This window comes from Melospiza melodia, chromosome 3, assembly GCF_035770615.1.
Source record: "Melospiza melodia melodia isolate bMelMel2 chromosome 3, bMelMel2.pri, whole genome shotgun sequence".
Taxonomy (NCBI): Eukaryota; Metazoa; Chordata; class Aves; order Passeriformes; family Passerellidae; genus Melospiza; species Melospiza melodia.
This window is the reverse complement of record NC_086196.1, coordinates 138,572,403-138,596,740: the sequence shown is the minus strand read 5'-3', so window position 1 is coordinate 138,596,740 and position 24,338 is coordinate 138,572,403. Positions and strand designations below refer to the sequence as shown.

General features: G+C 43.4%; 1 protein-coding gene across 1 annotated transcript; it reads left to right on the top strand.

Annotated features, from left to right (window-relative positions):
- The first annotated feature begins 7,980 nt into the window (after window positions 1-7,980).
- On the top strand, window positions 7,981-23,965 carry CHRNA2 (cholinergic receptor nicotinic alpha 2 subunit). The gene is made up of 6 exons (XM_063153208.1): window positions 7,981-8,042; window positions 10,298-10,443; window positions 13,550-13,594; window positions 16,691-16,800; window positions 19,077-20,151; window positions 23,840-23,965. Exons 1-6 carry the CDS (start codon window positions 7,997-7,999, stop codon window positions 23,963-23,965), a joined length of 1,548 nt encoding a protein of 515 aa, XP_063009278.1. The 5' UTR covers window positions 7,981-7,996.
- The last annotated feature ends 373 nt before the right edge of the window (window positions 23,966-24,338 follow it).

The window sequence follows — 24,338 nt, the reverse complement described above, 5'->3', positions numbered from 1 at the left end:
GAAAAATCCTTCAAAAACCGGGAAAAGATTGGTAAAAAATGGGAAATATCCGGGAAAAATCCGGGAAAAATAAATAAAAATAATTCCCCAAAAATAAAAAAATAAAAAAAGAATTCAGGAGAAGAATGGGGGGAAAAATCTCGGAAAATCCGGGAAAAATAAAAAAAAAATCCCCAAAATAAAAAAAATCCCGGAAAAATAAATTAAAAATTCCCCTAAAAATAAAAAAAAAATCGGGAAAAGAATCAGGACAAATCCTGGATAAATAAAAAAATAAATAGCCCTAAGATAAAAATAAATCCGGGAAAAATCCAGGAAAAAAGGGAAAAAAACCCAGGAAAAATCCGGGAAAAATAAATAAAATATTCCTCACAAATAAAAAAGTCCGGGATAAAAACCAGAAAAATCTGGGAAAAATAAATTTTAAAAATCCCAAAAATAGAAAAAAAACGGGAAAAATCTTGGAAAAAATGGGAAAGAACCGGGAAAAGATGGGAAAAAGAAATAAATAAATAACAAAAAAATAATAAAAAATCCGGGAAAAGAATCAGGAAAAATCCGGGAAAAAGAAATAAAAAATCCCCCAAAAATTAAAAAAAAAACCCGGGAAAAAGCTGGGAAATATCCAGGAAAAATCCTTTAAAAAAGGGGAAAAATCTTGGAAGAAATGGGGAAAAATCCGGGAAAAATCCGGGGAAAATAAATAAAAAAAATCCCCAAAAATAAAAAAAAATCCGGGAAAAACCCAGGAAAAATCCAGGAAAAATAAAAAAATTAATAGTCCAAAAGTACAAAAAAAAAAATCCGGGAAAAACCCGGGAAAAATCTTGGAAAAAAAGGGGAAAAACCAGGAAATAAGGGAATAAGAAAAGAGGTACCCCAAAAATAAAAGAAGATCCGGGAAAAATATGGGAAAAAAGAAAAGTCCCTGAAAAATAAAAATAATTCAGTAAAAATCCAGGAAAAATCCTTAAAAACCGGTGAAAATCTTGGGAAAAAATCAGGAAAAATCTGGGAAAAATAATTAAAAAAAACCCCTTAAAAATAATTAAAAAATCAGGAGAAATTAAAAAAAAATCCCTTAAAAATAATAAAAAAAAAAATCAGGAAAAATCAGGGAAAAAATCAGGAAAAATCAGGGAAAAATTTAAAAAAATCTCTTAAAAATAATAAAAAAATCAGGAGAAATTAAAAAAAAATCCTTTAAAAATAAAAAAAAATCCGGGAAATATCCAGGAAAAATCCAGAAAAAGCCTTAAAAAAACCGGGAAAAAACCTGAAAAAATCCGGGAAAAATAAATTTAAAAATCCCAAAAATAAAAAATAAAAAATCCGGGAAAAGAATGAGGAAAAATCCGAGAAAAAAATTTTAAAAGTGTCATAAAAAAAAAAGAAAAAAAATCCGGGAAAAATAAAAAATAAATAGCCCTAAATAAAAAAAAAAAAAAACGGGAAAAATCCCCCCAAAAAATCCCCGGAAAAGCCCCAAAAATTGCCCCAAAAAATCCTGGAAAAATCCCCCCAAAAATCTCCCAAAATATCCTGAAAAAAAAAAAAATCCCCCAAAAAATCCTAAAAAACCTGGGAAAATCCCCCAAAAATCCTGGAAAAAATCCCCTAAAAATCCCTAAAAAATCCCCAAAAGATCCCAAAAAAATCCCGAAAAAATCCCCAAAACCTCCCCAAAAAACCTAAAAAATCCCCAAAAATCCTGGAAAAAAACCCGAAAAAAATCCTGAAAAAAATCCCCCAAAATATCCTGAAAAATAATTAACAACCCCACCCCCAAATCCTAAAAAATCCGGGAAAAAATCCCAAAAAAACCCCAAAAAATCTCCCAAAATATCCTGAAAAAAAAAAAAATCCCCCAAAATCCTAAAAAAAACCTGGGAAAATCCCCCAAAAATCCTGGAAAAAATCCCCAAAAAATAAAAAAAAAATCCCCCAAAAATCCCCCAAAAAAATTCCCAAAAATCCCAAAAAAAATCCCCCAAAGAATCCCCCAAAAAATCCCAAAAAACCCCCAAAAAATCTCCAAAAATCCCAAAAAAATCCCAAATAATCCCCAAAAAATGTCCAAAAATCCCCAAAAAATCCTGGAAAAAAATCCCAAAAATCCAAAAAAATCCCCAAAAAATCCTGGAAAAAATCCCAAAAAATCCCAAAAAATCCCCCAATATCCCCAAAAAATGTCCAAAAATACCCAAAATAATCCCCCAAAATCCCCAAAAAGTCCCCCAAAAATCCTGGAAAAAAAACCCCAAAAATCCCCAAAAATCCTGGAAAAAATCCCAAAAAAATCTCCAAAAGGTCTCCAAAAATCCCTAAAAAAATCCCCAAAAATCCCCCCAAAAAATCTCAAAAAATATCCAAAAAATCTCCAAAAAATCCCAAAATAATAAAAAAAAAATCCCCAAAAATCCCCAAAAAATCCTGGAAAAAATCCCCAAAAATCAAAAAAAAAATCCCCAAAAATCCTGGAAAAAATCCCAAAAAATCCCCCAAAAATCCCCAAAAAATCCCCAAAAATCCCCCAAAATCCCAAAATAATCCTCAAAATCCCCAAAAATCCTGGAAAAAATCCCCAAAAATCCTGGAAAAAAATCCCAAAAAATATCCAAAAAAATCTCCAAAAAGTCCCCCAAAAATCCCCCAAAAATCCCCCCAAAAGACCGAAAAAATCTCCAAAATTCCCAAAAAAATCCCCAAAAAATAAAAAAAATCCCAAAAAATCCCCCCAAAAATCCCAAAAAATCCCCAAAAAATCTCCAAAATTCCCAAAAAAATCCCAAAAATAAAAAAAAATCCCCAAAATCCCAAAAAAATCTCCAAAACATATCCAAAAAATCTCCAAAAAGTCCCCCAAAAATCCCCAAAAAAAAAAAAAAAAAATCCCCAAAAATCCCCCAAAAAATCCCCCAAAAATCCCCAAAAAATCCCAAAAAAATCCACAAAAAATCCACAAAAATCCCAAAAAAATCCCCAAAAAAATCTCCAAAAAATCCTGGAAAAAATCCCCCAAAATCCCCAAAAAATCCCAAAAAATATCCAAAAAATCTCCAAAAAGTCCCCCAAAAATCCCCCAAAAATCTCCAAAATTCCCCAAAAAAAATCCCAAAAGAATAAAAAAAATCCCCAAAAATCCCAAAAAAATCCTGGGAAAAAAATCTGCAAAAAATGCCCCAAAAAATCCCCAAAAATCCCAAAAAATCCCAAAAAAATCCCCCAAAAATCCTGGAAAAAATCCCCAAAAATCCACAAAAAATCCCAAAAAACATCCAAAAATCCCCAAAAAATCCCCAAAAAGTCCCCAAAAAATCCCCCAAAAAATCTCCAAAAAAATCCCCCAAAATCCCCCCAAAAATATCCAAAAAATCTCCAAAAAAATCCCCAAAAAATAAAAAAGAATCCCCAAAAAAATCTCCAAAAAATCCCAAAAATCCTGGAAAAATCCCCAAAAATCCCCCAAAAAATCCCAAAAATATACAAAAAATCTCCAAAAAGTCCCCCAAAAATCTCCAAAATTCCCAAAAAAATCCCAAAAGAATAAAAAAAATCCCCAAAAATCCCCAAAAAATCCTGGAAAAAATACTGGAAAAAAATCCCCAAAAATCCAAAACAAATCCAAAAAATCCCCAAAAAATCCCAAAAAATCCCCAAAAAATTCCCCAATATCCCCAAAAAAATCTCCAAAAATCCCCAAAAAATCCCAAAAATCCAAAAAAAATCCCCGAAAAATCCCCAAAAAATCTTTAGAAAATCCCAAAAAAATCCCCCAAAAACTCCCCCCAAAATCCCCAAAAAATAAAAAAAAAATCTCCAAAAATTGCCCAAAAATCCTGGAAAAAATGCCCCAAAAATCCCCCAAAAAATCAAAAAAAAATCCCCCAAAATCCACAAAAAATCCCAAAAAAATCCCCCAAAAATCTCCAAAAAAATCCCCCAAAAATCCCCAAAAAATATCCAAAAAATCTCCAAAAAAATCCCAAAAAAAATCCCAAAAAATCCCCAAAAATCCCCAAAAAATCCCAAAAAATCCCAAAAATCCCCAAAAAATCGCCCAATATCCCCAAAAATCCTGGAAAAAATCCCCAAAAATCCCCCAAAAAATCCCAAAAAATATCCAAAAAATCTCCAAAAAGTCCCCCAAAAATCTCCAAAATTCCCAAAAAAATCCCAAAAGAATAAAAAAAATCCCCAAAAATCCCCAAAAAAATCCTGGAAAAAATACTGGAAAAAAAATCCCCAAAAATCCAAAAAAAATCCAAAAAAATCCCCCCAAAAATCCCAAAAAATCCCCCAAAAATCCCGAAAAAATCCAAAAAAAAAAATCCCCAAAAAAATCTCCAAAAATCCCCAAAAAATCCCAAAAAATCCAAAAAAAATCCCCCAAAAATCCCCCAAAAATCTTCAGAAAATCCTCAAAAAATCCCCAAAAAATAAAAAAAAACCCAAAAATCCCCAAAAAAATCCTGGAAAAAATCCCAAAAAATCCCCCAAAAACATCCCCAAAAAATCCCCAAAAAATCCCCCAAAAATCCTGGGAAAAAAATCCCCAAAAATCCCCCAAAAATCTCCAAAAATCCCCAAAAAATCCCCCAAAAATCCCGGAACAGAATTTTTAAAAATCCAGGAAAAATCCATTATTAATTGATTATTAGGGTGCTAATTTTAATCGATTAAAATAATTCTATCTAAATTCTAATAAATTTATTGAAATATATCATATTATATGAAATTAATTACTATATTATTTTTATAACATCTTAAATTCATCATTTTGTGCTTTTAAATACATTTAAATTAATAAATTATTATTTTTTAATTAATTAAATGCATTAATGATGTATTTAATATATTAGATTCGTTGCTGCCATGTTGATGTATTTTAAGTTTATGTAATGATTAATTATTATTTAATCTAATTATAAATAATTATGATTTATTATTCTTATTAATATAAGATTATTAATAGACATTAATTTTATTAATATAATTTTAATAAATTTGATTCATTACTTCCATATTGATGTATATTAAGTTTATGTAATGATTAATTATTTATTCTAATTATAAGGGATTATTATTTATTATTCTTGTTAATATAAGATTATTAATAGATATTAATTTTATTAATGTAATTTTAATAAATTAGATTCATTACTACCATATTGATGTGTATTAAGTTTATGTAATCATTAATTATTTATTCTAATTATAAGGGATTTTTATTTATTATTCTTGTTAATATAAGATTATTAATAGCTATTAATTTTATTAATAGAATTTTAATATATTAGATTCATTACTACCATATTGAGGTATATTAGGTTCATGTAATAATTAATTATTATTTATTGGAATTATAAATAATTCTGATTTATTATTCTTATTATTAGATATTAATTTTATTAATATAATTTTAATATATTTAATTAATTATTAGTGTATTTAATATATTCGATTCATTACTACCATTTTTATGTATATTAAGATAATCTAATAATTAATCAGTATTTATTCTAAATATAAATAATTATTATTTATTATTCTTAGTAATATCAGATTATTAATAGATATTAATTTTATTAATATAATTTTAATATATTTAATTAATTATTAGTATATTTAATATATTCGATTCATTACTACCAAATTTATGTATATTAAGATAATCTAATAATTAATCATTATTTATTCTAAATATAAATAATTATTATTTATTATTCTTAGTAATACCAGATTATTAATAGATATTAATTTTATTAGTATAATTTTAATATATTTAATTAATTATCAGTATAATTAATATATTCGATTCATTACTACCATATTTATGTATATTAAGATAATCTAATAATTAATCAGTATTTATTATAATTAAAAATAATTATTATTTATGAATATTAATTTTATTAATTGTATTAATATATTATTATTTATTAATATATTTATTATTAATGGATTTCATATATTAGATTCATTATTTCTGTATTTATTTATTATTCATTAAAGTAATTCATTAATTTATTATTAATTATTCATGTTTAACGTCTTTATTTCTAATGTAATTAATTAATTAATTAATCTTTATTATCACATTTCTCTGTAATTTATTAATTTCGTTATTATTCCACATGTATTTAATGTACGAATTAATTAATTAATACCAAAAGTATTTGAACTCCATCAATTCATTCTTCAATTACTCAGCAGCCATTATGTAATTGTTCCTTCGTTAATTACATAACCTTCATTAATTATTCATCAATCCTTCCCGGCACGATTGCCCGGCCTGTCCTTGGCAATTTCCTGCCCTAATTACGGAACCTTAATTAGTGCTTCATTAATGAATTATTTCTTTATTTGGTATTATTTTTCATTCTCAATTATTAATTAGTAATTAGAAATTAATGATTCCCAGCAGGATTTCCCGGCCTCTCCATGGGAATTTCCTGCCCTAATTATGGAACCTTAATTTGTGCTTCATTAATGAATTAGTTCTTGATTTGCTATTATTTTTCATTCTCAATTATTAATTAGTAATTAGAAATTAATGATTCCCGGCAGGATTTCCCGGCCTGTCCTTGGGAATTTCCTGCCCTAATTACGGAACCTTAATTAGTGCTTCATTAATGAATTATTTATTGATTTGCTATTATTTTTCATTCTCAATTATTAATTAGTAATTATTAATTAGGAATTAATGATTCCCAGCAGGATTTCCTGGCTTCTGCATGGGAATTTCCCTTCTCTAATTATAGAACCTTAATTAATGCTTAATTAATGCAAGAAATAATTATTATTATTTACTATGTATTAATTAATTATTTTATTTATTTTTAATAATTGTTAATTATTAATCAGTAATTATTAATCATTAATTAATTATTCCCATCAGGATTTCCTTCTCTAATTACATAACCTTAACTAATGCTTAATTAATGCAGGAATGAATTATTTCTCTATTTATTAATTATTAATAATTAATATTATTTATTTATTTATTTATTATTTAATTTTTATTAACTGGTAATTATTAATTATTAATTATTATTCAGGAATTATTAATACTTAATTAATTATTCCCAGCAGGATTTCCCGGCCTCTCCATGGGAATTTTCCTTCCCTAATTGCAAAACCTTAATGAATGCATCATTAATGCTTGAATTAATGGTTATTTACTCTTTCCTATTTACTCATTACTATTTATTGTGTACTATTTCTTAATTATTAATTATTAATTATAATATATTATCATTTATTATTGTTATTAGTGTTATTATTATTATTGCTATTATTACTATTATTACCATTATTATTATTATTGTTATTATTATTATTATTATTATTATTATTATTATTATTTATTCCCAGCAGGATTTGCATCACCTTTATTAATGCTTCATTAATGCCTGAATTAATGATTATTTACTCTTTGCTATTTATTATTTATTATTTATTAATTATTAATGATCAATTATTAACTATTTGTTAATTATTAATAATTATTACTTATTAGTTATTAATTAATAATTAATAAGTATTAATTATTAATTGCTATTTGTTATTTATTTTTTATTATTTATCATTTATTATTACTTACCAACTAATAATTACGAATTATTAATTATTAATTAATTGTTAATTATTAATTATTAGTTAATTATTAATTAATCATTATTATTAATCATTACTTCTTCATTATTAATTAATAACTAATAAGTATTAATTATGAATTGCTGTTTTTTATTTATTTTTTATTCTTTATTAATTATTATTGTTTATCAAATACTAATTACTAATTATTAATTAGTAATTATTAAATATCAACTAATTATTATTACTTATTACTTATTACTTATTACTTATTACTTATTACTTATTACTTATTACTTATTACTTATTAATTATTAATTATTAATTACTAATTACTAATTATTAGTTGTCAATGATTAATTATTAATGAATCCCCGCAGGATTTCCCGGCCTCTCCATGGGAATTTTCTCCCTCTGGGTTTTGCTCCTGATGCTGCAGCCGGGTGAGAAATTCCACAAAATTCCGCAAAAATTCCCCCAAAAATTCCTCCAAAATTCCCCCAAAAATCTCCCCAAATTCCCTCAAAATTCCCACCAAAAATTCCCCCAGAAAGAAAAAAAAAATCCCCAAAAATTTCCCCAAAAAACTCCCGAAATTTCCCCAAAAATCTCCCAAAATTCCCTCAAAAATTCCCCAAAAACTTCCCCTCCAAATTCCCCCCAAAATCCCCCAAAATTCCCCCCAAAATCTCCCAAAATTCCCTCAAAATTCCCACCAAAAATTCCCCCAGAAAAAAAAAAAAATCCCCAAAAATTTCCCCAAAAAACTCCCGAAATTTCCCCAAAAACCTCCCGAAATTCCCTCAAAAATTCCCCAAAAACTTCCCCTCCAAATTCCCCCAAAATCCCCCAAAATTCCCCCAAAAATCTCCCAAAATTCCCTCAAAATTCCCACCAAAATTTCCCCCAGAAATAAAAAAAAGTCCCCAAAAATTTCCCCCAAAAACTCCCAAAATTCCCTCAAAAATCTCCCAAAATTCCCCCAAAAATCTCCCAAAATTCCCTCAAAATTCCCACCGAAAATTCCCCCAGAAATAAAAAAAAAATTCCCCAAAAATTTCCCCAAAAACTCCCAAAATTCCCATCAAATCACCCCCAAAAATCGCCCCCAAAATTCCCCAAATTTCCCCCAAAAATCTCCCAAAATTGCCCCAAAAATCCCCCAAATTCCCTCAAAATTCCCACCAAAAATTCCCCCAGAAAGAAAAAAAAAATCCCCAAAAATTTCCCCCAAAAACTCCCGAAATTCCCCCAAAAATCTCCCAAAATTCCCCCAAAAATCTCCCAAAATTCCCTCAAAAATTCCCCAAAAACTTCCCCTCCAAATTCCCCCCAAAATCCCCCAAAATTCCCCCAAAAATCTCCCAAAATTCCCTCAAAATTCCCACCAAAAATTCCCCCAGAAATAAAAAAAAAAATTCCCCAAAAATTTCCCCAAAAACTCCCAAAATTCCCATCAAATCACCCCCAAAAATTTCCCCCAAAAACTCCCGAAATTCCCCCCAGAACCTCCCAAAATTCCCCCAAAAATCCCCCAAATTCCCTCAAAATTCCCACCAAAAATTCCCCCAGAAATAAAAAAAAGTCCCCAAAAATTTCCCCCAAAAACTCCCAAAATTCCCCCAAAAATCTCCCAAAATTCCCCCAAAAAACTCCCAAAATTCCCTCTAAATTCCCACCGAAAATTCCCCCAGAAATAAAAAAAAATCCCCAAAAATTTCCCCAAAAACTCCCAAAATTCCCATCAAATCACCCCCAAAAATCGCCCCCAAAATTCCCTCAAAAATCTCCCAAAATTCCCCCAAAAATCTCCCAAAATTCCCTCAAAATTCCCACTGAAAATTCCCCCAGAAATAAAAAAAAAAATCCCCAAAATTTCCCCAAAAATTCCCTTCCAAATTCTTCCAAAAATCTCCCAAAATTCCCTCAAAATTCCCACCAAAAATTCCACCAGAAATTAAAAAAAAATCCCCCAAAAATTCCCCCAAAAATTCCCCCAAAAATCTCCCAAAATTCTGGGGTATTTCTGGAATAACTCTGGGATAATTCTGGAATAATTCCTGAATAATTCTGGGATAATTCTGGGGTAATTCCTGAATAATTCTGGGATAATTCCTGAATAATTCTGGAATATTTCTGGAATAATACTGGAATGTTTCTGGGATAATTCTGGAATAATTCCGGAATAATTGTGGGATATTTCTGGAACATTTCTGGGATAATTCTGGGGTAATTCTGGAATAATTCCTGAATAATTCTGGGATAATTCCTGAATATTTCTGGAGTATTTCTGGAATAATTCTGGGATAACTCCTGAATAATTCTGGGATATTTCTGGGATATTTCTGGAATAATTCCTGAATAATTCGGGGATAATTCCTGAATATTTCTGGAATAATTCTGGGATAATTCCTGAATATTTCTGGAGTATTTCTGGAATAATTCTGGGATAATTCCTGAATAATTCTGGAATAATTCTGGGATAATTCGTGAATATTTCTGGAGTATTTCTGGAATAATTCGGGGATAATTCCTGAATATTTCTGGAATAATTCTGGGATAATTCCTGAATATTTCTGGAGTATTTCTGGAATAATTCTGGGATAACTCCTGAATAATTCTGGGATATTTCTGGAATATTTCTGGGATATTTCTGGAATATTCCTGGACGGTTTCTGGAACATTCCGGGCCGCGCAGGGCGGTGCCAGCGGCGCAGCCACGCCGAGGACCGGCTCTTCAAGCGCCTCTTCTCGGGCTACAACCGCTGGTCCCGGCCCGTCCCCAACACCTCCGACGTCGTCATCGTGCGCTTCGGCCTCTCCATCGCCCAGCTCATCGACGTGGTGAGGCAGGGCGGAAATTCCCGGGGTTCTGGGGCTGGAATTCCTGGGATTCTGGGGCTGGAATTCCTTGGGATCTGGGGCTGAAATTCCTGGGATTCCGCACTGGAATTTCTGGGGATCTAGGGTTGGAATTTCCGGGATTCCAGTGCCAAAATTTCTGGGATTCTGTGGTCAAAATTCCCGGGATTCTGTGGTGGGAGTTCCTGGGGTTCTGCAGCCGTGATTGCCATCGCTGCACCCACATCCCATATCCCTGGATCCCTTTATTCCTCTGTCCCACATCCCACATCCCACATCCCACATCCCACATCCCATATCCCATATCCCACATCCCACATCCCACATCCCACATCCCATATCCCACATCCCATATCCCATATCCCACATCCCATATCCCATATCCCACATCCCACATCCCATATCCCATATCCCAAATCCCACATCCCACATCCCATATCCCATATCCCACATCCCATATCCCACATCCCATATCCCATATCCCACATCCCACATCCCACATCCCACATCCCATATCCCACATCCCATATCCCATATCCCACATCCCATATCCCATATCCCACATCCCACATCCCATATCCCATATCCCACATCCCACATCCCACATCCCATATCCCACATCCCACATCCCATATCCCATATCCCACATCCCACATCCCACATCCCATATCCCACATCCCACATCCCACATCCCACATCCCACATCCCACATCCCACATCCCATATCCCACATCCCATATCCCACATCCCATTTCCCATATCCCACATCCCATATCCCACATCCCACATCCCACATCCCATATCCCATATCCCATATCCCACATCCCATATCCCACATCCCATATCCCATATCCCACATCCCACATCCCACATCCCACATCCCACATCCCATATCCCACATCCCATATCCCACATCCCATATCCCATATTACATCCCACATCCCATATCCCGCATCCCACATCCCATATCCCACATCCCACATCCGACATCCCACATCCCATATCCCACATCCCACATCCCACATCCCACATCCCACATCCCACATCCCATATCCCACATCCCACATCCCCTATCCCACATCCCACATCCCACATTCCACATCCCATATCCCATATCCCACATCCCATATCCCACATCCCACATCCCATATCCCACATCCCACATCCCACATCCCACATCCCATATCCCACATCCCACATCCCACATCCCATATCCCACATCCCATATCCCATATCCCACATCCCACATCCCACATCCCATATCCCACATCCCACATCCCATATCCCACATCCCATATCCCACATCCCACATCCCACATCCCACATCCCATATCCCACATCCCATATCCCATATCCCACATCCCACATCCCACATCCCATATCCCACATCCCACATCCCACATCCCATATCCCACATCCCATATCCCATATCCCACATCCCACATCCCACATCCCATATCCCACATCCCATATCCCATATCCCACATCCCACATCCCATATCCCATATCCCACATCCCACATCCCAAATCCCACATCCCAAATCCCACATCACATATCCCACATCCCGCATCCCACATCCCATATCCCACATCCCACATCCCATATCCCATATTCCACATCCCATATCCCACATCCCATATCCCATATCCCACATCCCATATTCCACATCCCACATCCCATATCCCATATCCCATATCCCATATCCCACATCCCATATCCCACATCCCACATCCCACATCCCACATCCCACATCCCACATCCCACATCCCACATCCCATATCCCACATCCCACATCCCATATTCCACATCCCATATCCCACATCCCATATCCCACATCCCATATCCCATATCCCACATCCCAAATCCCATATCCCACATCCCACATCCCATATCCCACATCCCACATCCCATATCCCATATCCCACATCCCACATCCCACATCCCACATCCCACATCCCATATCCCACATCCCATATCCCACATCCCACATCCCATATCCCACATCCCACATCCCATATCCAACATCCCACATCCCACACCCTATATCCCACATCCCATATCCCATATCCCATATCCCACACCCCATATCCCACATCCCATATCCCATATCCCACATCCCACATCCCATATCCCATATCCCATATCCCACATCCCATATCCCACATCCCACATCCCACATCCCACATCCCACATTCCCTGTCCTCTATCCCATATCCCATATCCCACATCCCACATCCCACATCCCACATCCCATATCCCACATCCCATATCCCATATCCCACATCCCACATCCCACATCCCAAATCCCACATCCCATATCCCATATCCCACATCCCACATCCCACATCCCACATCCCATATCCCATATCCCATATCCCACATCCCATATCCCACATCCCATATCCCACATCCCATATCCCACATCCCATATCCCACATCCCACATCCCACATCCCACATCCCACATCCCATATCCCACATCCCATATCCCACATCCCACATCCCACATCCCACATCCCACATCCCACATCCCACATCCCACATCCCACATCCCACATCCCACATCCCAAATCCCACATCCCAAATCCCACATCACATATCCCACATCCCGCATCCCACATCCCATATCCCACATCCCACATCCCATATCCCATATCCCATATCCCATATCCCATATCCCATATACCACATCCCATATCCCATATCCCCTATCCTTTATCCCACATCCCACATCCCACATCCCCTATCCTTTATCTCACATCCCAAATCCTTTATCCCACATCCCAAATCCCAAATCTGATTCTCCGCCGCCCTCCAGCGGCCACAAATCCCAAAATCTCATCCCAAGGAGCCGATCCTGATGGGGGCCGGGAGTTTTGGCATTTCCCAGAACTTTGGGAATTTGGGGATCCCCTGGAATTTTGGGATTCTCTGTAATTCCGGGAACTGTGGGATCCCCGGGAATTTTTGGATCCTCTGGGATTTTCGGATCCCCTGGGATTTTGGGATTTTTGGGATCCCCTGGAAATTTTGGGGCCGTCCCTGAATCCCTCGGGATCTGGCGGCTCATCCCTCGTTCCCACCGCAGGATGAGAAGAACCAGATGATGACCACCAACGTGTGGCTGAAACAGGTGCGGGAGCGGGATTGGGGATTTGGGGTTTGGGATTTGGGGTTTGGGATTTGGGATTTGGGGTTTGGGATTTGGGATTTGGGATTTGGGATTTGGGATTTGCAGAGCCAGATGATGACCACCAACGTGTGGCTGAAACAGGTGCGGGAACGGGATTGGGGATTGGGGATTGGGGATTTGGGATTGGGGATTTGGGATTCGGGATTTGGCATTGGGATTGGGATTTGGGATTTGGGATTTGGGATTTGGGATTTGGGATTGGAGTTTGGGATTTGGGATTTGGGATTTGGGATTTGGGATTTGGGATTGGAATTTGGGATTTGGGATTTGCAGAGCCAGATGATGACCACCAACGTGTGGCTGAAATAGGTGCGGGAACGGGATTGGGGATTTGGGGTTTGGGATTTGGGATTGGAATTTGGGATTTGGGATTGGAGTTTGGGATTTGGGGTTTGGGATTTGGGATTGGGCATTTGGGATTTGGGATTTGGGATTTGGGATTTGGGGTTTGGGATTTGGAGAACCAGATGATGACCACCAACGTGTGGCTGAAACAGGTGCGGGATCGGGATTGGGGATTTGGGGATTGGGGATTTGGGATTGGCGATTTGGGATTTGGGATTTGGGGTTTGGGATTGGGATTTGGAATTTGGGATTTGGGATTTGGGATTGGGGATTTGGAGAACCAGATGATGACCACCAACGTGTGGCTGAAACAGGTGCGGGAATGGGATTGGGGATTTGGGGTTTGGGGATTTGGGATTTGGGATTTGGGATTTGGGATTTGGGATTTGGGATTTGGGGTTTGGGATTTGGGGTTTGGGGTTTGGGATTTGGGATTTGGGATTTGGGATTTGGGGTTTGGGATTTGGAGAACCAGATGATGACCACCAACGTGTGGCTGAAACAGGTGCGGGAACGGGATTGGGGATTTGGGGTTTGGGATTTGGGGTTTGGGATTTGGGATTTGGGATTTGGGATTTGGGGTTTGGAATTGGAGTTTGGGATTTGGGATTTGGGATTTGGGATTTGGGATTTGGGGTTTGGGATTTGGGGTTTGGGGTTTGGGATTTGGGATTTGGGATTTGGGATTTGGGGTTTGGGATTTGGAGAACCAGATGATGACCACCAACGTGTGGCTGAAACAGGTGCAGGAACGGGATTGGGGATTTGGGGTTTGGGATTTGGGGTTTGGGATTTGGGGTTTGGGGTTTGGGATTTGGGATTTGGGATTGGGGATTTGGGGTTTGGGATTTGGGGTTTGGGATTTGGGGTTTGGGGTTTGGGATTTGGGATTTGGGATTGGGGATTTGGGGTTTGGGATTTGGGGTTTGGGATTTGGGATTTGGGATTTGGGGTTTGGGATTTGGGATTTGGGATAGGGATTTGCAGAGCCAGATGATGACCACCAACGTGTGGCTGAAACAGGTGCAGGATTGGGGATTGGGATTTGGGATTTGGGGTTTGGGATTTGGGATTTGGGATTTGGAGAACCAGATGATGACCACCAATGTGTGGCTGAAACAGGTGCGGGAACGGGATTGGGGATTTGGGGTTTGGGGTTTGGGATTTGGGATTTGGGATTTGGGGTTTGGGGTTTGGGATTTGGGATTTGGGATTTGGGATTTGGGATTTGGGATTTGGGATTTGGGGTTTGGGATTTGGGGTTTGGGGTTTGGGATTTGGGATTTGGGATGGGGGATTGGGGATTTGGGGATTTGGAGTTTGGGATTTGGGATTGGGATTTGGGGTTTGGGATTGGGGATTTGGGTTTTAGGATTTGGGATTTGGAGAACCAGATGATGACCACCAACGTGTGGCTGAAACAGGTCCGGGAACGGGATTGGGGATTTGGGGTTGGGGATTGGGGATTTGGGATTTGGGGTTTGGGATTTGAGGAATGGGATTGGGGATTGGGGATTTCGGGATTTGGGATTTGGGATTTGGGATTTGGGATTTGGGGTTTGGGATTTGGGGTTTGGGATTTGGAGAACCAGATGATGACCACCAACGTGTGGCTGAAACAGGTGCGGGAACGGGATTTGGGATTTGGGGTTTGGGATTTGGGGTTTGGGGTTTGGGATTTGGGGTTTGGGATTTGGGATTGGGGTTTGCAGAGCCAGATGATGACCTCCAACGTGTGGCTGAAATAGGTACGGGAATGGGATTGGTATTTGGGATTTGGGGTTTAGGATTTGGGGATTGGGATTTGGGATTTGGGATTGGGGATTTGGGATTTGGGATTTGGGGTTTGGGGTTTGGGATTTGGGATTTGGGGATTGGAGTTTGGGATTTGGGTTTTGGGATTTGGGATTTGGAGAACCAGATGATGACCACCAACGTGTGGCTGAAGCAGGTGCGGGAACGGGATTGGGGATTTGGGGTTTGGGATTGGGGATTTGGGATTTGGAGTTTGGGATTTGAGGAATGGGATTGGGGATTGGGGATTTGGGGATTTGGGATTTGGGATTTGGGATTTGGGGATTTGGGATTTGGGGTTTGGATTTGGGGTTTGGGATTTGGGATTGGGATTTGCAGAGCCAGATGATGACCACCAACGTGTGGCTGAAACAGGTGCGGGAACAGGATTGGGGATTGGGGATTTGGGATTGGCATTTAGGGTTTTGGAAGGGATTTGGGAATGGGATTTGGGATTGGGAGTGGGATTGGGATTTGGAAGTGGGATTTGGGAATAGGATTTGGGATTTGGGATATGGAGTGGAATTTGGGAATGGGATTTGGGATGGGATTTGGGAATGGGATCTGGAGAACCAGATGATGACCACCAGTGTCTGGCTGGAGCAGGAAGGAGGTGCTCCCAAACCGGATTTGGGATTTAGGATTGGGATTGGGATTGGGATTTAGGATTGGGATTTTGGGGTAGGAGTAGGAATAGGATTTGGGATTGGGATTTGGGAATGGGATTTGGGATTTGGGATTTGGGATTGGGAATGGGATTGGGATTTGGAAGTGGGATTTGGGAATAGGATTTGGGATTTGGGGTGGGATTTGGGATTGGGATTTGGGAATGCCCATTCCCAGGGTCCTTTGGGGCCGTCCCCGTGGATGTGCCCCACGTGCCCGCGTGTCCCGCAGGAGTGGAGCGATTACAAGCTGCGCTGGGACCCGGCCGAGTACGACAACGTCACCTCCATCCGCGTGCCCTCCGAGATGATCTGGATCCCCGACCTCGTCCTCTACAACAAGTGAGGGACGGGCCCGGCACTCCTGGGGAGCTCCTGGGAATTCCCAAAACGCCGTCCCTTCCTGTTATCCCATCCCGTTCCGTCCCACCTCATCCCATTGTCCCATTGTCCCGTTGTCCCATCCCACCTTCATCCCTTCTCCAGCCAAGGATCATCCCAAGGACCATCCCAACCCCATTCCTGACCGTTCCACCATGGCCCAGGCCCGCCTGATCTCCTGTCCCATCCCGTTGTCCCATCCCACCTTCATCTCTTCTCCAGCCAAGGTCCATCCCAGGGTCCATCCCAAGCCCATTCCTGACCGTTCCACCATGGCCCAGGCCCACCTGATCTCCTGTCCCATCCCATTGTCCCATTGTCCCATTATCCCATTATCCCATTATCCCATCCCGTCCCACCTCATCCCATCCCACCTCATCCCATTGTCCCATTATCCCATTGTCCCATTATCCTGTTATCCCATCCCACCTTCATCCCTTCTCCAGCCAAGGCCCATCCCAAGGTCCATCCCAAAGCCCATCCCAACCCCATTCCTGACCATTCCGCCATGACCCAGGCCCGCCTGATCTCCTGTCCCATCCCATTGTCCCATCCCACCTTCATCTCTTCTCCAACCAAGGCCCATCCCAAGGTCCATCCCAAAGCCCATCCCAACCCCATTCCTGACCATTCCTGACCATCCCAAAGCCCATCCCAACCCCATTCCTGACCATTGATGACCATCCCAAGGTCCATCCCAACCCCATTCCTGACCGTTCCACCATGGCCCAGGCCCGCCTGATCTCCTGTCCCATCCCATTGTCCCATTATCCCATTATCCCATCCCGTCCCACCTCATCCCATTGTCCCATTATCCCGTTGTCCCATCCCACCTTCATCCCTTCTCCAGCCAAGGATCATCCCAAGGTCCATCCCAAGCCCATTCCTGACCGTTCCACCATGGCCCAGGCCCACCTGATCTCCTGTCCCATCCCATTGTCCCATCCCACCTTCATCTCTTCTCCAACCAAGGCCCATCCCAAGGTCCATCCCAACCCCATCCCAAGGCCCATCCCAAGCCCATTCCTGACCGTTCCTGGCCATCTCAATCCCATCCCATTATCCCGTTGTCCCATCCCACCTTCATCTCTTCTCCAACCAAGGCCCATCCCAGGGTCCATCCCAAGCCCATTCCTGACCGTTCCTGACCATCCCAATTCCATTCCTGACCGTTCCTGGCCATCTCAATCCCATCTCATTATCCCATCCCACCTTCATCTCTTCTCCAGCCAAGGTCCATCCTAAGGTCCATCCCAAGGCCCATCCCAAGGCCCATCCCGAGGCCCGTCCCAAGCCCATTCCTGACCGTTCCTGGCCATCTCAATCCCATCCCATTGTCCCATCCCACCTTCATCTCTTCTCCAACCAAGGCCCATCCCAAGGTCCATCCCAAGGTCCATCCCGAGGTCCATCCCAACCCCATTCTGACCATCCCAACCCCATTCCTGACCGTTCCTGACCATCTCAATCCCATTATCCCATTATCCCATCCCACCTTCATCTCTTCTCCAACCAAGGCCCATCCCAAGGTCCATCCCAAGCCCATTCCTGGCCATCTCAACCCCATTCCTGACCGTTCCTGGCCATCTCAATCCCATCCCATCATCCCATTATCCCATCCCACCTTCATCTCTTCTCCAGCCAAGGCCCGTCCCAAGGTCCGTCATCCCAAGGCCCATCCCAAGGCCCATCCTGAGGTCCATCCCAACCTCATCCCAAGGACCATCCCAAGCTCCATCCCAAGGTCCATCCCAACCCCATCCCAAGGCCCATCCTGAGGTCCATCCCAAGGTCCATCCCAAGGTCCATCCCAAGGCCCACCCCAAGGACCATCCCAAGGTCCATCCCAAGTCCATCCCAAGGCCCATCCCAAGGTCCATCCCAAGTCCATCCCGTGTTTTCCAGCGCCGACGGCGAGTTCGCGGTGACGCACATGACCAAGGCCCACCTGATCTCCTGTCCCATCCCATTGTCCCATCGCACCTTCATCCCTTCTCCAACCAAGGCCCATCCCAAGGCCCATCCCAACCCCATCCCAAGGACCATCCCAACCCCATCCCTGACCATTCCACCATGACCCAGGCCCACCTGATCTCCTGTCCCATCCCATTGTCCCATCCCATTGTCCCATCCCACCTTCATCTCTTCTCCAGCCAAGGCCCATCCCAAGGTCCATCCCAAGGTCCATCCCAAGGTCCATCCCGAGGTCCATCCCAATCCCACCCCGTGTTTTCCAGCGCCGACGGCGAGTTCGCGGTGACGCACATGACCAAGGCCCACCTGTCGTGGGACGGCACGGTGACCTGGGTGCCGCCGGCCATCTACAAGAGCTCCTGCAGCATCGACGTCACCTTCTTCCCCTTCGACCAGCAGAGCTGCAAGATGAAGTTCGGCTCGTGGACCTACGACAAGGCCAAGATCGACCTGGAGAACATGGACCACCAGGTGGACCTCAAGGACTACTGGGAGAGCGGCGAGTGGGCCATCATCAACGCCGTGGGCACCTACAACTCCAAGAAGTACGACTGCTGCACGGAGATCTACCCCGACATCACCTTCTACTTCGTCATCCGCCGCCTGCCGCTCTTCTACACCATCAACCTCATCATCCCGTGCCTGCTCATCTCCTGCCTCACCGTGCTGGTCTTCTACCTGCCCTCGGACTGCGGCGAGAAGATCACGCTGTGCATCTCCGTGCTGCTGTCCCTCACCGTCTTCCTGCTGCTCATCACCGAGATCATCCCGTCCACCTCGCTGGTCATCCCGCTCATCGGCGAGTACCTGCTCTTCACCATGATCTTCGTCACGCTCTCCATCATCATCACCGTCTTCGTGCTCAACGTGCACCACCGCTCGCCCGGCACGCACGCCATGCCCGCCTGGGTGCGCAGCTTCTTCCTGGGCGCCGTGCCCCGCTGGCTCTCCATGAAGAGGCCGCCGCAGGACGGCGCGCGCGGGCGACGGCAACACGGCCGCCCCGGCGGGGCGCGGCTGAGCACGTCGCGCTGCTGGCTGGAGACCGACGTCGACGACAAGTGGGAGGAGGAGGAGGAGGAAGAGGAAGAAGAGGAAGAGGAGAAGACCTACCCAAGCCACCCCAGGGCAGAGCCCAAGGAAACCAAATTCTGCTGCGGGAAGAAAGCGGCGGCGCCGGGCTCCGAGGGGAAGGACCACGAGGAGGAGGAGGATGAGGAGGAGGGGAAGGAGGAAGGCTCGGGGCGGGCGCCGGCGCTGTCGCCCGGGATGGTGAAGGCCCTGGAGGGGGTGCAGTACATCGCCGACCACCTGCGGGCCGAGGACGCCGACTCCTCCGTGAGTGCCGGGGGACACCAGGAGGGGTGGAGATACCGAAATTTGGGAAGTTCCGGGAGACGCCGAGGGGATGGAGAACCCCAAGGTTGGGAAGTTCTGGGATGTGCGGGTGGGGCTGGAGACCCCGAAATTGGGAAGGGAAGTTCTGAGATCCGTGGATGGGGTTGGAGGTCCCAAAACTGGAATGGGAAGGTCTGGGATCCATGGTTGGTTCTTGAGATTCCAAAAATTGGGAAGTTCTGGGATGTGCGGATGGGGCTGGAGATCCCAAAATTGAGAAGGGAAGATCTGGGATCCGTGGATGGGGTTGGAGGTCCCAAAACTGGAATGGGAAGGTCTGGGATCCATGGTTGGTTCTTGAGATCCCAAAATTTGGAGGGGAAGTTCTGCGATGTGTGGATGGGGGTGGAGGTCCCGAAATTTGGGAAGTTCCGGGAGACGCCGAGGGGATGGAGACCCCCAAGGTTGGGAAGTTCTGGGATGTGCGGGTGGGGCTGGAGACCCCGAAATCGGGAACCACGGATGGGGCTGGAGATGCCAAAACTGGGACCCACAGATGGGGCTGGAGGTCCCAAAAATGGGAAGATCTGGGATCCATGGTTGGTTCTTGAGATCCCAAAAATTGGGAAGTTCTGGGATCTGTGGATGGGGATGGAGATCCCCAAGGTTGGGAAGTTCCGGGATCTGCGGGTGGGGCTGGAGATCCCAAAATTGGGAACCAGGGATGGGGCTGGAGATGCCAAAATTGAGAAGGGAAGTTCTGAGATCCATGGATGGGGCTGGAGATCCCAGAATTGAGAAGGGAAGTTCTGAGGTCCATGGATGGGGCTGGAGATCCCAGAATTGGGAAGGGAAGTTCTGAGATCCGTGGATGGGGATGGAGATCCCAGAATTGGAAAGGGCAGATCTGGGATCCATGGATGGGGTTGGAGGTCCCAAAACTGGAATGGGAAGATCTGGGATCCATGGTTGGTTCTTGAGGTCCCAAAAATTGGGAAGTTCTGGGATGTGCGGGTGGGGATGGAGATCCCAAAATTGGGAACCACAGATGGGGCTGGAGATGCCAAAATTGAGAAGGGAAGTTCTGCGAGCCGTGGATGGGGCTGGAGATGCCAAAATTGGAGTGGGAAGATCTGGGATCCATGGATGGGGTTGGAGGTCCCAAAACTGGAATGGGAATTTCTGGGATCCATGGTTGGTTCTTGAGGTCCCAAAAATTGGGAAGTTCTGGGATGTGCGGGTGGGGCTGGAGATCCCAAAATTGGGAACCACGGATGGGGCTGGAGATCCCAGAATTGGGAAGGGAAGTTCTGAGATCCATGGATGGGGATGGAGATCCCAAAATTGGGAAGGGAAGTTCTGAGATCCGTGAATGGGGCTGGAGATGCCAAAATTGGGAAGGGAAGTTCTGAGATCCGTGGATGGGGATGGAGATCCCAGAATTGAGAAGGGAAGTTCTGAGGTCCATGGATGGGGATGGAGGTCCCAAAACTGGAATGGGAAGTTCTGGGATCCATGGTTGGTTCCTGAGATCCCAAAAATTGGGAAGTTCTGGGATGTGCGGGTGGGGCTGGAGACCCCGAAATGGGGAACCGTGGATGCAGCTGGAGACCCCAAAATTGGGAAGGGAAGTTCTGGGATCCGTGGATGGAGCTGGAGATCCCAGAATTGGAAAGGGCAGATCTGGGATCCATGGATGGGGCTGGAGGTCCCAAAAATTGGAGGGGAAGTTCTGGGATCCGTGGATGGAGCTGGAGATCCCAGAATTGGAAAGGGAAGTTCTGAGATCCGTGGATGGGGCTGGAGACCCCAAAGTTGGGAAGGGCCGATCTGGGATCCATGGATGGGGTTGGAGGTCCCAAAACTGGAATGGGAAGTTCTGGGATCCATGGTTGGTTCCTGAGATCCCAAAAGTTGGGAAGTTCTGGGGTCTGTAGATGGGGTTGGAGGTCCCAGAATTGGGAAGTTCTGGGATCCATGGATGGGGCTGGAGGTCCCAAAATTGGGAACAGCAGACCTGGGACCCACGGATGGTGCTGGAGATTCCAAAGTTGGAATGGGAAGTTCTGGGATCCATGGATGGGGTTGGAGGTCCCAGAATTGGGAAGTTCTGGGATGTGTGGATGGGGCTGGAGACCCCAAAATTTGGAACTTCTGGGATCCATGGATGGGGCTGGAGATCCCAAAAATGGAATGGGAAGGTCTGGGATCCATGGTTGGTTCTTGAGATCCCAAAATTTGGGAAGTTCTGGGACCCACGGATGGGGCTGGAGATCCCAAAATTGAGAAGGGAAGTTCTGAGATCCGTGGATGGGGTTGGAGATCCCAGAATTGGAAAGGGCCGATCTGGGATCCATGGATGGGGTCGGAGGTCCCAAAACTGGAATGGGAAGTTCTGGGATCCATGGTTGGTTCTTGAGATCCCAAAAATTGGGAAGTTCTGGGATTCATGGATGGGGTTGGAGGTCCCAAAATTGGGAACGGCATATCTGGGATCCACAGATGGGGCTGGAGACCCCAAAATTGAGAAGGGAAGTTCTGAGATCCATGGATGGGGTTGGAGGTCCCAAAAATGGGAATGGGAAGTTCTGGGATCCGTGGATGGAGCTGGAGATCCCAGAATTGGGAAGGGCAGATCTGGGATCCATGGATGGGGTTGGAGGTCCCAAAATTGGAATGGGAAGTTCTGGGATCCAGAGTTGGTTCTTGAGATCCCAAAATTGAGAAGTTCTTGGATCTGTAGATGGGGCTGGAGGTCCCAAAAATGGAATGGGAAGATCTGGGATCCATGGTTGGTTCTTGAGGTCCCAAAATTGGGAAGTTCTGGGGTCCCCGGATGGGGCTGGAGACCCCAGAATTGGAATGGGAAGTTCTGGGAGCTGCGCTCGGTTCCTGAGATCCCAAAAACGAGGAGGACAATTCCAGGATCCGTGGCTGCTTCCCAAGCACCCAAACCCAGGGAGAAGATCCACGGTCCATCTCCCACCCTTGGTCCCATTCCCGCTCTTCCCAAAGTGGGTTTGGAGAACCCCAGGTCCAAGATGGGCACCTCCGTGTCCCACCTCAGAAAACTCCAGAATTTTCCATGAACTGTGGTGTCTCCTGACCACGAGGAGATTCCCAGAAGCTCTGGGTGCTCTCCTGACCTCTCCCATTTCCAGTTTTCCCAAAGTGGGTTTGGAGAACCCCAGGTCCAAGATGGACACCTCCGTGTCCCACCTCAGAAAATTCCAGAATTTTCCATGAACTGTGGAGTCCCCTCATCCTGAGGAGATTCCCAGAAGTTCTGGGTGCTCTCCTGAGCTCTCCCATTCTCGCTCTTCCCAAAGTGGGTTTGGAGAACCCCAGGTCCAAGATGGACACCTCCGTGTCCCACCTCAGAAAATTCCAGAATTTTCCATGAACTGTGGAGTCCCCTCACCACAAGGAGACTCCCACAAGTTCTGGGTGCTCTCCTGACCTCTCCCACCCCATTCCCGCTCTTCCCAAAGTGGGTTTGGAGAACCCCAGGTCCAAGATGGACACCTCCGTGTCCCACCTCGGAAAATTCCAGAATTTTCCATGACCTGTGGTGTCTCCTGACCATGAGGAAACTCCCAGGAAGTTCAGGGCGGTCTCCAGACCCCCGTGAGACCCCCGGGATGGAATTCCAGAAGGTTCCACCACCGTTCTCCCCGCTCCCCGGCAGGTGAAGGAGGACTGGAAGTACGTGGCCATGGTGATCGACCGCATCTTCCTGTGGATGTTCATCATGGTCTGCCTGCTGGGCACCGCGGGGCTCTTCCTGCCGCCCTACCTGGCCGGCATGATCTAGGGTGGTGGGAACGGTGGGAAGGGTGGGAATGGTGGGATTATGGTGGGAATGGTGGGAATGGTGGTGGGAATGGTGGGAATGGTGGGAATGGTGGTGGGAGTGGTGGGAATGGTGGGAATGGTGGGAATGGTGGTGGAAATATGGTGGGAATGGTGGTGGGAGTGGTGGTGGGAATGGTGGGAATGGTGGGAATGGTGGTGGGAATGGTGGGAATGGTGGGAATGGTGGGAATGGTGGTGGGAACGGTGGTGGGAATGGTGGGAATGGTGGGAATGGTGGGAATATGGTGCTGGGAATGGTGGGAATATGGTGGCAATGGTGGTGGGAACGGTGGTGGGAATATGGTGGGAATGGTGGTGGGAATGGTGGTGGG

Bases quoted from the DNA above. Each gene is read 5' to 3' on its own strand.
- CHRNA2 (XM_063153208.1), top strand. From the start codon at position 7,997: ATGGGAATTTTCTCCCTCTGGGTTTTGCTCCTGATGCTGCAGCCGG. The intron at 8,043-10,297 runs GTGAGAAATTCC...CGGGCCGCGCAG, and splicing joins GCTCCTGATGCTGCAGCCGG to GGCGGTGCCAGCGGCGCAGC. The intron at 16,801-19,076 runs GTGAGGGACGGG...CGTGTTTTCCAG, and splicing joins GACCTCGTCCTCTACAACAA to CGCCGACGGCGAGTTCGCGG.